The sequence below is a fragment of the Bufo gargarizans genome, chromosome 6, assembly GCF_014858855.1.
Source record: "Bufo gargarizans isolate SCDJY-AF-19 chromosome 6, ASM1485885v1, whole genome shotgun sequence".
In the NCBI taxonomy this organism is placed as follows: Eukaryota; Metazoa; Chordata; class Amphibia; order Anura; family Bufonidae; genus Bufo; species Bufo gargarizans.
Window position 1 is genome coordinate 54,231,402 of NC_058085.1, and position 12,587 is coordinate 54,243,988.

General features: G+C 46.8%; 1 protein-coding gene across 5 annotated transcripts in view; it reads right to left on the minus strand.

Annotated features, from left to right (window-relative positions):
* CCDC57 (coiled-coil domain containing 57) overlaps positions 1-12,587 on the minus strand; it is an 88,020-nt gene that overhangs the window by 19,095 nt on the left and 56,338 nt on the right. For all 5 annotated transcript variants that reach the window (XM_044300025.1, XM_044300027.1, XM_044300024.1 and 2 more), the window contains 3 exons: positions 7,461-7,580; positions 4,154-4,343; positions 3,892-4,074 (listed from right to left, as the gene is read on the minus strand). In XM_044300025.1, the coding sequence (XP_044155960.1) occupies positions 3,892-4,074; positions 4,154-4,343; positions 7,461-7,580 (493 nt within the window). The remainder of the gene's footprint in view (positions 1-3,891; positions 4,075-4,153; positions 4,344-7,460; positions 7,581-12,587) is intronic.

Here is a 12,587-nt window from a genome sequence, read left to right on the forward strand (position 1 = left end):
AGGATAAAACTAATCAGTTTTTTTCCGGTATTGAGCCCCTGTGACGGAACTCAATACCGGAAAACAAAAACGCTAGTGTGAAAGTACCCTTAACAGAGCTCCGGAGAGCACAGCGGCCCCCTGAAACAGCTGAACGGTGGGGGTGCAGGGACTCGGACCCCCGCCGATGTGATAATAGTTGTGAATTTGACTTATTCCATCAGATATTTTATTCTGCATTTTGCCGACTTGGGCAGATTCATCATCTAACATTTGGAGAGTCTGAAATAATGAGTAGAAGAGTGGACTACAACTTACAGTCATAGCTGATTTTTTTAAAGCAGGTTTTGCAAAATATACTTGTAATGTTGGCTTTACTCCCATCATGCCTCAGGGTGAACCACATAGCTCACGTTCTTTCTACAGTGGGATGTTTTCCCCTGTGCTCCCTGGCACCCTCTGACGGGCACTGCCCTTTATACGATTTCTGTCTGCATGCGTATGTCTGATCAGCAAATTATAGAACATGCCCAATTCTGCAGAGGAGAATTGCCATTTCTAGAGATTGGAGTGAGAATCAGAAGGTATGCGTATTTTGTGGATCCGAAATATGGATACGGTTGTGTGCAGGAGGACTTGCCAGAAAGACACTGGGGGAGATTTATAAATGTGTTATTAAATTTATATATTGATTTAATAATGTTTTATTACCACTTTTGTTGCATTTTATGACGCTGGCCATCAGGGGCGGACTGGGAACTTAAAAGGGAGTCTGTCAGCACATTTACCCCTATTTACCAGTTCCCATAGCGCTGTAGCCGCAACACAGATGATTAAAACGGTACCTTTATATGCTTTTGTGGACTTGTAAAACGGACAAAGACGAACTTTGATGCATATGTAAATGAGGGCTTGCAAGTGCCCAGGGGCGGCGTCCACAGCGTTGGTGCCCAGGCAGATCTGCCTCTTCGGCTCTTATCCCCGCCCAGCCTCTTCCTCTGCCCGCCCATCTGTTTTCTCTCCCCCTCAGCGAGATCCCGCGCCTGCGCGCTGACTTCCTTGGCCGGGGCATGCGCACTGCGATGCCCATTGCTGGCACGGCATTGCAGTAGCTTATGCGCATGCGTCGGCAAACGGATCAAACAGATAAATTTAACTCTTAGCTCTCTGTGTCTGCAGTGACAGCTGCTCGCTCGGCTTTCTTCCTCTTCTCCTGCGCCGTTTGACCGCCTCCTTTCTGCAGTTTTCGCGCTGTTAGCCGGCGCATGCGCATAAGCTACTGCGATGCCGTGCCAGCAATGGGCATCACAGTGCGCATGCCCCGTCCAAGGAAGTCAGCGCGTAGGCACGGGATCTCGCTGAGAAGGAGAGAAAACAGATGGGCGGGCAGAGGAAGAGGCTGAGCGGGGATAAGAGCCGAAGAGGCAGAGCTCCCTGGGCACCAACGCGGTGGATGCCGCCCCTGGGCACTTGCGAGCCCTTATTTACATATGCATCAAAGTTCGTTTTTGTCCGTTTTACAAGTCCACAAAAGCATATAAAGGTACCGTTTTAATCATCTGTGTTGCGGCTACAGCGCTATGGGAACTGTTAAAAAGGGGTAAATGTGCTGACAGACTCCCTTTAAAGTGGCTCTGTAAAAAATAAAAATACTAGAAGTGGCCCCGTTTTTTAGTAGTTGGATCCAAATTAATGGAAGGCAGGGCCAGCAGTAGCGGCACATTATACCACGCCAACAGAGCAACAGTCCATCACAAAATACTGCCAGCAGCACAAAATGCATCCCCAAAAACTTCCACTGGCCAGCCGTGAGGAGGACCCAGGTGACCTCCTGGGCATCCGCTCACCGTGAAATTTCCCTGTAAGGTCTATGGCCAATCCGCCCCTGTTCGCCATATTTGTGCTATAATTTGTGCAGGAGTGCTGTACCCGGGGCCCAGTGCTCCTCGTTTCCGCGCGGCCCTCCCCTTTAATATACTTGCCCTTCCCGGCCAGCACTTCACTGTCCTTAGCGCGTATAGCGTCAGGACGTAGTGCGCGCACTATGACCTGACGCTGCAAAAGTCTGGAGATGGTTGAGGCTGGTGACTCGGATGAACTTATCCTCCGCAGCAGAGGTGACTCTTGGTCTTCCTTTCCTGGAGCGGTCCGCATGTGAGCCAGTTTCTTTGTAGCGCTTGATGGTTTTTGCGACTGCACTTGGGGACACTTTCAAAGTTTTCCCAATTTTTCGGACTGTCTGACCTTCATTTCTTAAAGTAAGGATGCCACTTGTTTTTCTTTACTTAGCTGCTTTTTTCTTGCCATAATACAAATTCTAACAGTCTATTCAGTAGGACTATCAGCTGTGTATCCACCTGACTTCTCCACAACGCAACTGATGGTCCCAACCCCATTTATAAGGCAAGAAATCCCACTTATTAAACCTGACAGGGCACACCTGTGAAGTGAAAACCATTTTAGGTGACTACCTCTTAAAGCTCATCAAGAGAATGCCAAGAGTGTGCAAAGCAGTAATCAAAGCAAAAGGTGGCTACTTTGAAGAACCTAGAATATGACATATTTTCAGTTGTTTCACACTTTTTGTTATGTATATAATTCCACATGTGTTAATTCATTACTATACACATTAAAGGGTTGCCTGGTTTAGCCAATGTTCTCCTAATGTTTATGACCATCTTGAGTTGCTGAGGTAAAGGGGGTTTCCAAGATTTTCACACTGGTGACTTCCTCTGGATAGGTCATCAGTGGGGGTCTGACACCCAGGACCCACGCTGATCAGATGTTTGAGCAGACAGCAGTGCTCCTCTAAGCGTCACGGCTTTCTCGCAGCTTTCCTTAGGCCAGTGACAACATGTTCATCGGTCACATGGTATAGGAGCAGCTCAACCCCATTTAAGTGGGGCCGAGTTTGATACCAAGCACAGTCGCTAAACAATGTAAGGCACTGTGCTTGGTAAGCTGCGAGAAGGCCGCGGTGCTCACAGGAGCGCCAGTGCCGTCTCAAAACAGCTGATCGACTGGGCTCCCAGGTGTTGGACCCCTACCAATGAAATACTGATGACCTATCTAGAGAATAGGTCATCAGTAAAAAATCTCAGAAAACCCTTTTAGTTTCCACGTCCGATGAAACAGGCGATTATCAAAAAGGAATCATTACTTCCTGCAAATGCCTACTCGTCAGTGAAGGTGAAGTGCTACCTTTACATGCAGCAATACCCTCCACTGTATGAGGAGGAATGATGGATACTGCTATTGATCATCCCTATACAGATTCATTGTTTCTGGGCAGCAAAGCCCCGTTTACACACGAGGATCTGCTGCCGAGGAACGATGACTGAGGTGTCTTCGTGAACGATGGTTTCACCCAATGAACAAGCGTTTCGCTGGGACCAGATTATCAGGAACATATGAACGTTAGCCCCCTAATAATCTGCCCAACAATCGGACGGTGTAAACCCACCTTAAAGTGTCGTCACCAACGTTTCTTTATTAGTCAGGCAGGAGCCACATGACTCGTCACATTAAAGAAAGTCTCTTGTACTTATTATTAGAAAGATTTCCATAAAGCAGCTCTCTGGAAATATATAATAGGGCTGTGATATTAGAGATGTTTACGTCATTATACAGATTAAGATGCGATGGAAAGCTAGCTTGGCCTCACCAACACAGCTCTGTGTCGTAGGGAGCCAAGACAGGGTCTCCATAGAGGGCCCTACTGCATCTCTGCATGCCTCCAATATCATACAGAGGTTTTTTCTGGTAGCATGATCCATCCAATATACTGGGAGGTATTCTTCCCTTGAAGCATGGCTCCTTAGGGAGAACATCTTCTGGCACCAGACAGAGGACCTGGGGTGGCATAGGTAAAAATATAAACTGACTCATTATCCATTAATTCTCTGTACTTACCAATGGTTTCATTCAAACTCCTAATGTGGCTTTGGATGTAGACATTGTCTGGAGAAACTGGTTTTGCTGTGGAAGGCAGCTGAGGATTGTTCTTCAGTGACAGAGTCTCCTCAAGCTTCTCCTCGGTCAGTCGGTGCTTCTGCTTTAGATCTTTGATCTCCACCTCAAGTGACCTCACATAATCTAAAGACAACGCCAGAGTTACACCATTGAAAGCCATAGAGGCAGGGTTATAATGGGATAGTGACTGGCTGTATCTCACCCGCGGTGACCGCATTCTTTGCAGGCTTACTAGATGGAGGTTCTGTGCCTTCAGGAGGTGGTGGAGTCATCTGCTCACATAAAGACTCCATCTCTTTTCTCATCTGACCTATCACTTCCCGTAGCTCGGAATTTTGCTCTTGCAGCTTCTGAATTTCCTTTGAAGCAAAGTCTGGCACCGTTCCCGGTGTCTGGGAAAAAGTAAATGGTTGTTTGATAATTAGTTGTATTACATGTCGTTATCCTTAGCAATAAATTACACTAAGATAGGCAGCCATGACAGAATACTTATCACCATGTATATCCCACAGGTTCTGCTCGACATCTAATAGATTATTGCCTTTTTACAGATTTTTCAGCTCGCAACCTGGAAACCATGAACAAGCTGGCTCTTTTATGGCTATTTTTCTGGAATCCCTTCCTGAATGAACATTTGAAGGGATTATGCCACAAATCAAGTTGATTTGAAAAGTACCTATAGCTTATTAAACACTATTAAAACCTTGGTCTGTTTCCACCAAATAATTATACATTTTCTTATTTTCTTCTCTGTCCCCCCCCCCCCCATCAGTACCACTACTAATCCGTGCTATTTGGGCGACACATTTCTCTGCTTTCTGCTAACAACTACCAAACCCCGTGCATGCATTCTATATGCCCTTTACTCCTCCCTGCTCCACATCACCACCAGTCTGTCTCCTTCCCCCTCTAGCAGCTGTAACTATAGTTCCCCGAGTAGTCTCCTTCCCCCTATGATAGCTGTAAGTATATTCCCCAGTAAGTTCCGAATTAATCTCCTTTTCCCTCTATCAGCTGTAAATGTCACCCCCAGGAAGATTCCAGTCAATCTGCTTTTACTTCTTGCAACTGTAAAAATAGTCCCCAGCAAGATCACAGTAAGTCAGTCTCCTTCCCCCTCTGGTAGCCATAAGCACTCCTCAGTCAGCTCCCACCCGGGTAGTTATATAATTATAGTGGCCTAGAGTCTGAGGGATTCAAAAGAGATTAGATTTGATTGCTTATAAGTCAGGTGCAACCTTTTCAGCTTTGCTGTGTATCGCCATGCTTCTGCACAGGCGCTGGTCCTTTCCTGACAAGCAGGGTAGAGGCAATTTGTACAAGCTGCAAGGATTGCTATGAATGGAATAGGAATGAGGATCTGGCATGACCAGCAGCCCTCAACTCATGAGGTGGAAGCATTACAATACATTTTAAACACTAGGCGGCGCCTTATTAGGTAAGTAAATGCCATAACTCTTTAGCGGTTAATTTTTTTATGCATGTGAATGGCAGATAGTTTTCAATTTCAAAGATCTGTATAACAAATATACTGTTTAGTGCTGGGACAACATTTAATGACATAACAATAAAAACTGTCCCATCAACAACAGCTTGTTGATGGTTTCCATGTAGCAACAATAATAGTGTCATGAAGATTAGCCTTTTTAAATGGCACATATTTATAAGAGCTAGGAGCGGTGGAGAACAAAAGTTCTCTGCTAGATTAGAATGCAATATTAGACGATATTCGCAGTCGCATTTTGCGTGGAGTAAGACCACTGCCTTATGTTCCGGGCTTGACAGGACCACTATCGGGCCATGAAGCTCCTGTGGAGGAGTTCAGTGGCCGAGGAGCAGGTGGATGGACATTCAAACTGTTCTCACTTACAGTGGACAAAAGAACAGACCACGAACAGATCTTTTTTTGTACACCTGGTCCCAGTGCAGAGGCGGAAGCCGCCAACCTCCTGACACTACGCTAACAATATGACACCTTGACGTTTCCTTCTGATAAGATTTCCCTCACAATCCAGAAGATTGGCTTTGAGAATTGCAGCGGAGAATTGTCTCACTGATTAGATAAGACTAGCAGTCTGAAGGCTCAGGATAAATGGTGCTATACAGACAAATGGCATAAAGTATCGCAGGACCAAGGAAAAGGGAATTGACAAAGGGTTCACATCTGCGTCCTTCATTCTGGCAGTCTGTTCTGTCGGGGGAACAGACTGCTTGAATTCACAGTAACTGGCGTACATGCTGGCGCACACGGCCGGGCAAATAATGCTTCCTGCAGCATTTTTTTGTCCGGCAGAAAGCCAGCCAGATCCTATTACAGTGAATGGGGTTCCGGTGGTACGCGGTGGTATACGGCTGTGCCAGATACAGTGAACTCCAGCAGTCTGTTCCTCTGCCGGAACAGACTGCCAGAGACAAAACCACAGATGTGGACCCAGCCTTATCCAGGTTCAGAGATAATGGCTGCTTTCTTTCCTTTGAAGTACCATAAGTAGGACAACATACCTGCGGTTATGATGTGTCTTCTTCCAGCCAAGAGAAAACACACAGCGGGCTTCAATTACCTTAATGTCATTATTTTTATTTGGGTATAAAAGTACCGGGGTTACACTGTGATCTGTCTGAGCCCCGTGGCACTGCAGATCTCTTTGACGGCACTGTCATTAGACAGCTGTGGTCACAGTAAGTATTCCTGAGACCAGTCAAAGTGGTCTCCCTGCGCGTCTAGAAAACCTACTCCTCCTGGAGTGAGATTGCGACATTATATATTTTTTTTTAAGTCTCAATGATAAATTTGGAGTGAAACTCATTAACATGGCTAACCAAGTCCACATTTCAAAACTGAAGTGAGTGGTGTAAAAATGCAGCAAAAGTTTTGTACGAGTGCCCTACTTTGCAACTTTTTTTGAAGCCAGAATTCTGGAGGGAAGGTGTGATAAATCAGGGCCAATGTTTCTTAAGGCCCAGCTGCCAGCAAGATGGGAAGGGTTAACGTATAGGTTTCTTGAGGCTCTTAAGGTGCGTTCACATGACAGTGTCCATTTTGTGGAACTGCCATTCACAGACACCGGTTGTTTGCACCCTGCATCGTGGTGCGGACCCACTGACTTCAATTGATCCGTGATCCACATGTTGTGGCCAAAGATAGGACATGTCCTAGATTTAGCAGCGCTGCTGCACGGACTCAGAAGCAAAACAGACACGGTTGTGTGAATGCACCCTTAGAAACAAAATTACTGCAAGCACAGACCCGACTAGCCGAGATGGCGGATACCAGGGGACAACAGAGTGCAAGTGGAGGTCAGACAGACTGCAGATTCAAATGTTTCTAAATAGTGAAAAGAATCTGCTTTGAGTGAAGTCGGACCAAGATCAGATACGTCTAGCACCTATAATGATGGGAGTTCTGGTTACTTTTACCACTGAGTGTTGATTGTCTATGCCACCACTTTTTCATACCCTCATGCTACTGACCACTTCTTATGATCATGTGATAGGGGGTAAATTCCCACCTGTTCTCCTGGGGATTTACTTGTCATCTTCAGGGCTTGATCCCGCTCCCAGGACAGGGTGGACACCAGCAGCTGCAGATCATTCAGTCTCCGATCCTTTTCCTTTGTATCCGCCTCTAACTAAAACCAATTTCAATGTTAGTTCTGGTGAAGACGATCCCCTCCATCTGCCCCCCTGTGACTACTTGTTTAATGATCCTATGCATCAAAAATGATATTTTGCAGATCGTCTTGTAAAATGACCTACAGCTCCTTCACAGACCTGTACATCTCCATGGTTACAGGCTACAAACTCCACGTAGTCTGATCCTAATGCCACATTGGCTTCCATCTGTTACCTAGTTGCTAACACACATTTGGCAGACAAGCAAGAAGTTTTACTATCAGATGATATTTATGGCATATCCAGTGAGAAAACCCATTTAACCAGTGGCAGATTATCATAGGGTGTTCGGGTCAGCATCCCCGGGCCCGGCCTCGTTGGGGGGCCCAACGCCGACCCGAACACCCTCATATACTGCGGCGGGGCATAGTTCCCGGACCCGCCGCCGATCACCGCCATAGGCTTCAAGCATAGTAGGCCTGAGGACTGTGGTAGTATAATCCCGGCGTGGGCGTGCGTGATGACATCATCGCGTGCCTGCGCCGGGACGCAGGTCCATGAAGATTGCGTGCCTGCTTCACCATCCTTGACACAGGTAGGTATTAGCTTTAGTTTTTTTTTATTCATTTTTATTATGATTATTTCGTGGGGGGGAATTACTATATGGGGGTAGTGTGGGGGGGAATTACTATATGGGGGTAGTGTGGGGGGAAATTACTAAATGGGGGTAGTGTGGGGGGAAATTACTATATGGGGGTAGTGTGGGGGGAAATTACTATATGGGGGTAGTGTGGGGGGAAATTACTATATGGGGGTAGTGTGGGGGGAAATTACTATATGGGGGTAGTGTGGGGGGAAATTACTATATGGGGGTAGTGTGGGGGGAAATTACTATATGGGGGTAGTGTGGGGGGAAATTACTATATGGGGGTAGTGTGGGGGGAAATTACTATATGGGGGTAGTGTGGGGGGAAATTACTATATGGGGGGTAGTGTGGGGGGAAATTACTATATGGGGGTAGTGTGGGGGGAAATTACTATATGGGGGTAGTGTGGGGGGAAATTACTATATGGGGGTAGTGTGGGGGAAATTACTATATGGGGGTAGTGTGGGGGGAAATTACTATATGGGGGTAGTGTGGGGGGAAATTACTATATGGGGGTAGTGTGGGGGGAAATTACTATATGGGGGTAGTGTGGGGGGAAATTACTATATGGGGGTAGTGTGGGGGGAAATTACTATATGGGGGTAGTGTGGGGGGAAATTACTATATGGGGTAGTGTGGGGGGAAATTACTATATGGGGGTAGTGTGGGGGGAAATTACTATATGGGGGTAGTGTGGGGGGAAATTACTATATGGGGGTAGTGTGGGGGGAAATTACTATATGGGGGTAGTGTGGGGGGAAATTACTATATGGGGGTAGTGTGGGGGGAAATTACTATATGGGGTAGTGTGGGGGGAAATTACTATATGGGGGTAGTGTGGGGGGAAATTACTATATGGGGGTAGTGTGGGGGGAAATTACTATATGGGGGTAGTGTGGGGGGAAATTACTATATGGGGGTAGTGTGGGGGGAAATTACTATATGGGGGTAGTGTGGGGGGAAATTACTATATGGGGTAGTGTGGGGGAAATTACTATATGGGGTAGTCTGGGGGGAAATTACTATATGGGGTAGTCTGGGGGGAAATTACTATATATGGGAGTGTGGGGGGAAATTACTATATGGGGTAGTGTGGGGGAAATTACTATATGGGGTAGTGTGGGGGGAAATTACTATAGGGGGGTAGTGTGGGGGAAATTACTATAGGGGGGTAGTGTGGGGGAAATTACTATATGGGGTAGTGTGGGGGGAAATTACTATAGGGGGGTAGTGTGGGGGGAAATTACTATAGGGGGGTAGTGTGGGGGAAATTACTATATGGGGTAGTGTGGGGGCTTTGCTATTAAGGGACATTATGTTTGGGGACACTATACAGGCATTATTACTTGGAGCAAAATATAGGGTGTTATTATTACTGGGGGCATTCTAGGGGACATTATAGCTGCTATAGACACTATGGGGACAGCTCCTTTGGAAAATAAAAGGTGGAATCTGATTTTAGTGCGCACCTAAGCCAGTTCTACTTTACACCACGGTATAGAAAGGTTACAGCCAGCTCACCTTCACGTCCTGCACGGCGGTGCACGGGGCGGACTCAAGCCAGTCCTCGATGATGACCTGCGTCTCATCTCCTCCAAGTCTTTTTTATCATAATCATATGCATTTTAAATTTGGCAACTAAAATTTTAATTTGTCACCTGCAGTCCTATGTAACAGCCCAGATAACAGTGATACCTTTCTGTGTGCAGATAATGTAGTAGGTGTTCCATGCAGTCCTATGTAACACCCCACATAACACAATAGTTCACTGTGTTACGTGGGGTGTTACATAGGACTGCAGATAACATCTATACTCAAACAGTTATGAGATGGTGGGAGTCAGACTCCTGGCACCCCCGCCAATCAGCTGTTTGAGGCGACCGCGATGTCCCAGTGAGCGCCGCAGCCTCTTTGCTCCTTACCAAGCACAGCGCTGTCCATTTGATAGCACTGCACTTGGAACTGCAAGTCAGCCCCAGTCACTCTGATGGGACAGAGCTGCACCAAGGCCATGTGAACGATGTCATATGGCCAAGGAAGAGAATGTGCCGCTCACAAAGCACCGCAGCCTCTTCATACAGAAAATAAAAAAAATCTAAAACTTAAACTAAAATGGAGGGAGGGGCCCGAGTTGGGTAGACAGCCCCGGGCCTATCATGCACTTAATCCGTCCCTGCATTTAACCCTTTGGTATTCTAAGTTTTTTCGGTTTTATTTTTTTTTCCCCATCATCCTTGAGCCATAACTTTTTTTATATTTCTGTTCACATAGCTGTATGAGGGCTTATTTTTTACGGGACAAATTGTACTTTTCTAATGCCACCATTTAATATGGCATACAATATAGTGGCAAGCAGTAAAAAATTCAATGGGGTGGAATTGGAAAAAAACTCAATTTCTACACTGTTTTACGGTTTATTTCCATGGTGTTCCATTTGCAGCAAAACTGACCCATGCCCTTCATTTTCTGGGTCAGTACGATTATAACTATACCCCATATACCGTATTTTTCGCCCTATAAGACGCACCTAGGTTTTTGAGGAGGAAAATAAGAAGATTTTTTTTTTTTTTTAACCAAAAGGTGTGCTTTTGAACTAATGGTGGTCTGTGCATGACAATACTGGAGGGATCTGTGGATGGCACTGTTATGGGGGGGGGATCTGTGGATGGCACTGTTATGGGGGGTGATCTGTGGATGGCACTGTTATGGGGGGGTGATCTGTGGATGGCACTGTTATGGGGGGGTGATCTGTGGATGGCACTGTTATGGGGGGGTGATCTGTGGATGGCACTGTTATGGGGGGGTGATCTGTGGATGGCACTGTTATGGGGGGTGATCTGTGGATGGCACTGTTATGGGGGGGGGGTGATCTGTGGATGGCACTGTTATGGGGGGGGGTGATCTGTGGATGGCACTGTTATGGGGGGGGGGGTGATCTGTGGATGGCACTGTTATGGGGGGGTGATCTGTGGATGGCACTGTTATGGGGGGGTGATCTGTGGATGGCACTGTTATGGGGGGGTGATCTGTGGATGGCACTGTTATGGGGGGGTGATCTGTGGATGGCACTGTTATAGGGGGGTGATCTGTGGATGGCACTGTTATGGGAGGGTGATCTGTGGATGGCACTGTTATGGGGGGATGATCTGTGGATGGCACTGTTATGGGGGGATGATCTGTGGATGGCACTGTTATGGGGGGGATCTGTGGATGGCATTGTTATGGGGGGGTGATCTGTGGATGGCATTGTTATGGGGGGGTGATCTGTGGATGGCACTGTTATGGGGGAGGGGGAGATCTGTGGATGGCACTGCTATATATGTGTCACCCACAGATCCCCCACCCCATAACAGTGCCATCCAGATATCACCTTCCCCCATAACAGTGCCATCCACATATCCCTCAATCCATAATAGTGGCATCCACAGATGCCCTAATTTACCGAAGCTAAACCTGTGGGAGGGGCCGATGTCATGCAAATGCGGCGGGGATGGTGCGGTCACTGTACTCTGGCCCCGCCGCTCACTCACTGCTTTATTGCCTAAACCTTTTATAATAATAACATTAGTACAGCCCCATCTGTACTACTTACTAAATGTCCTGTAGCAGGCACAGCAGGGCGAGCGGCCGGCCGTAACTCACTGATGTCACGTGCCTGCCCCGCCGCATTTGCATGACACCGGCCCCTCCTCCCTCCCCCCTCTAGCTGATACATCGCAGTCTGTGATGCTGCAGCATCGCAGACTGCGATGTAAAATGGCAGCATTCGCCCCATAAGACGCAGGGGCATTTCCCCCCCACTTTTTTGGGGGGAAAACATACGGTAGTTTTTTTTATATCTAAATAGTGTAAAAATAAATGTAAACATTTTTTTTACATCACCATATTCTGACCCCCGTAACTTTTTTATAGTTATATCTACTGAGCTGTGTGGGAGCTCAAGATGGCTCCTCTGCCAGTTCTCTGAGGCCAAAACTGCCTTGCCTCACTTCCCATATACACTTGCTGTAGCCAGCAGCTCCCTGCCAGCCAATCAGATTGGATTACTGAGAGACACGCCTCCTCCCTCTAAAGCCTAATGCAGGCATGCAGTGTGAAGGACCGCCCCGCTGTCTTCCTAGCCGGAGACAGATGAGCCATAGCAACGGTCTTTTAAGGGAGCCGTGGAAAGGGACAGAGGACATTAATGAAAGTTGTTATTATAAGGTAATTACAGATCTTTTGGCAATAATTGGCAGACTAACTCAGGTATACATGCCTAGCTCTAATAAACTAGCAAATAAATAAATATATATGACCATTACACTTTAATACTCCCGTCACGCACCGCACAGAGGCCAACCTAGAAAATACTGTCATATCTGTGAGGAGAGAACA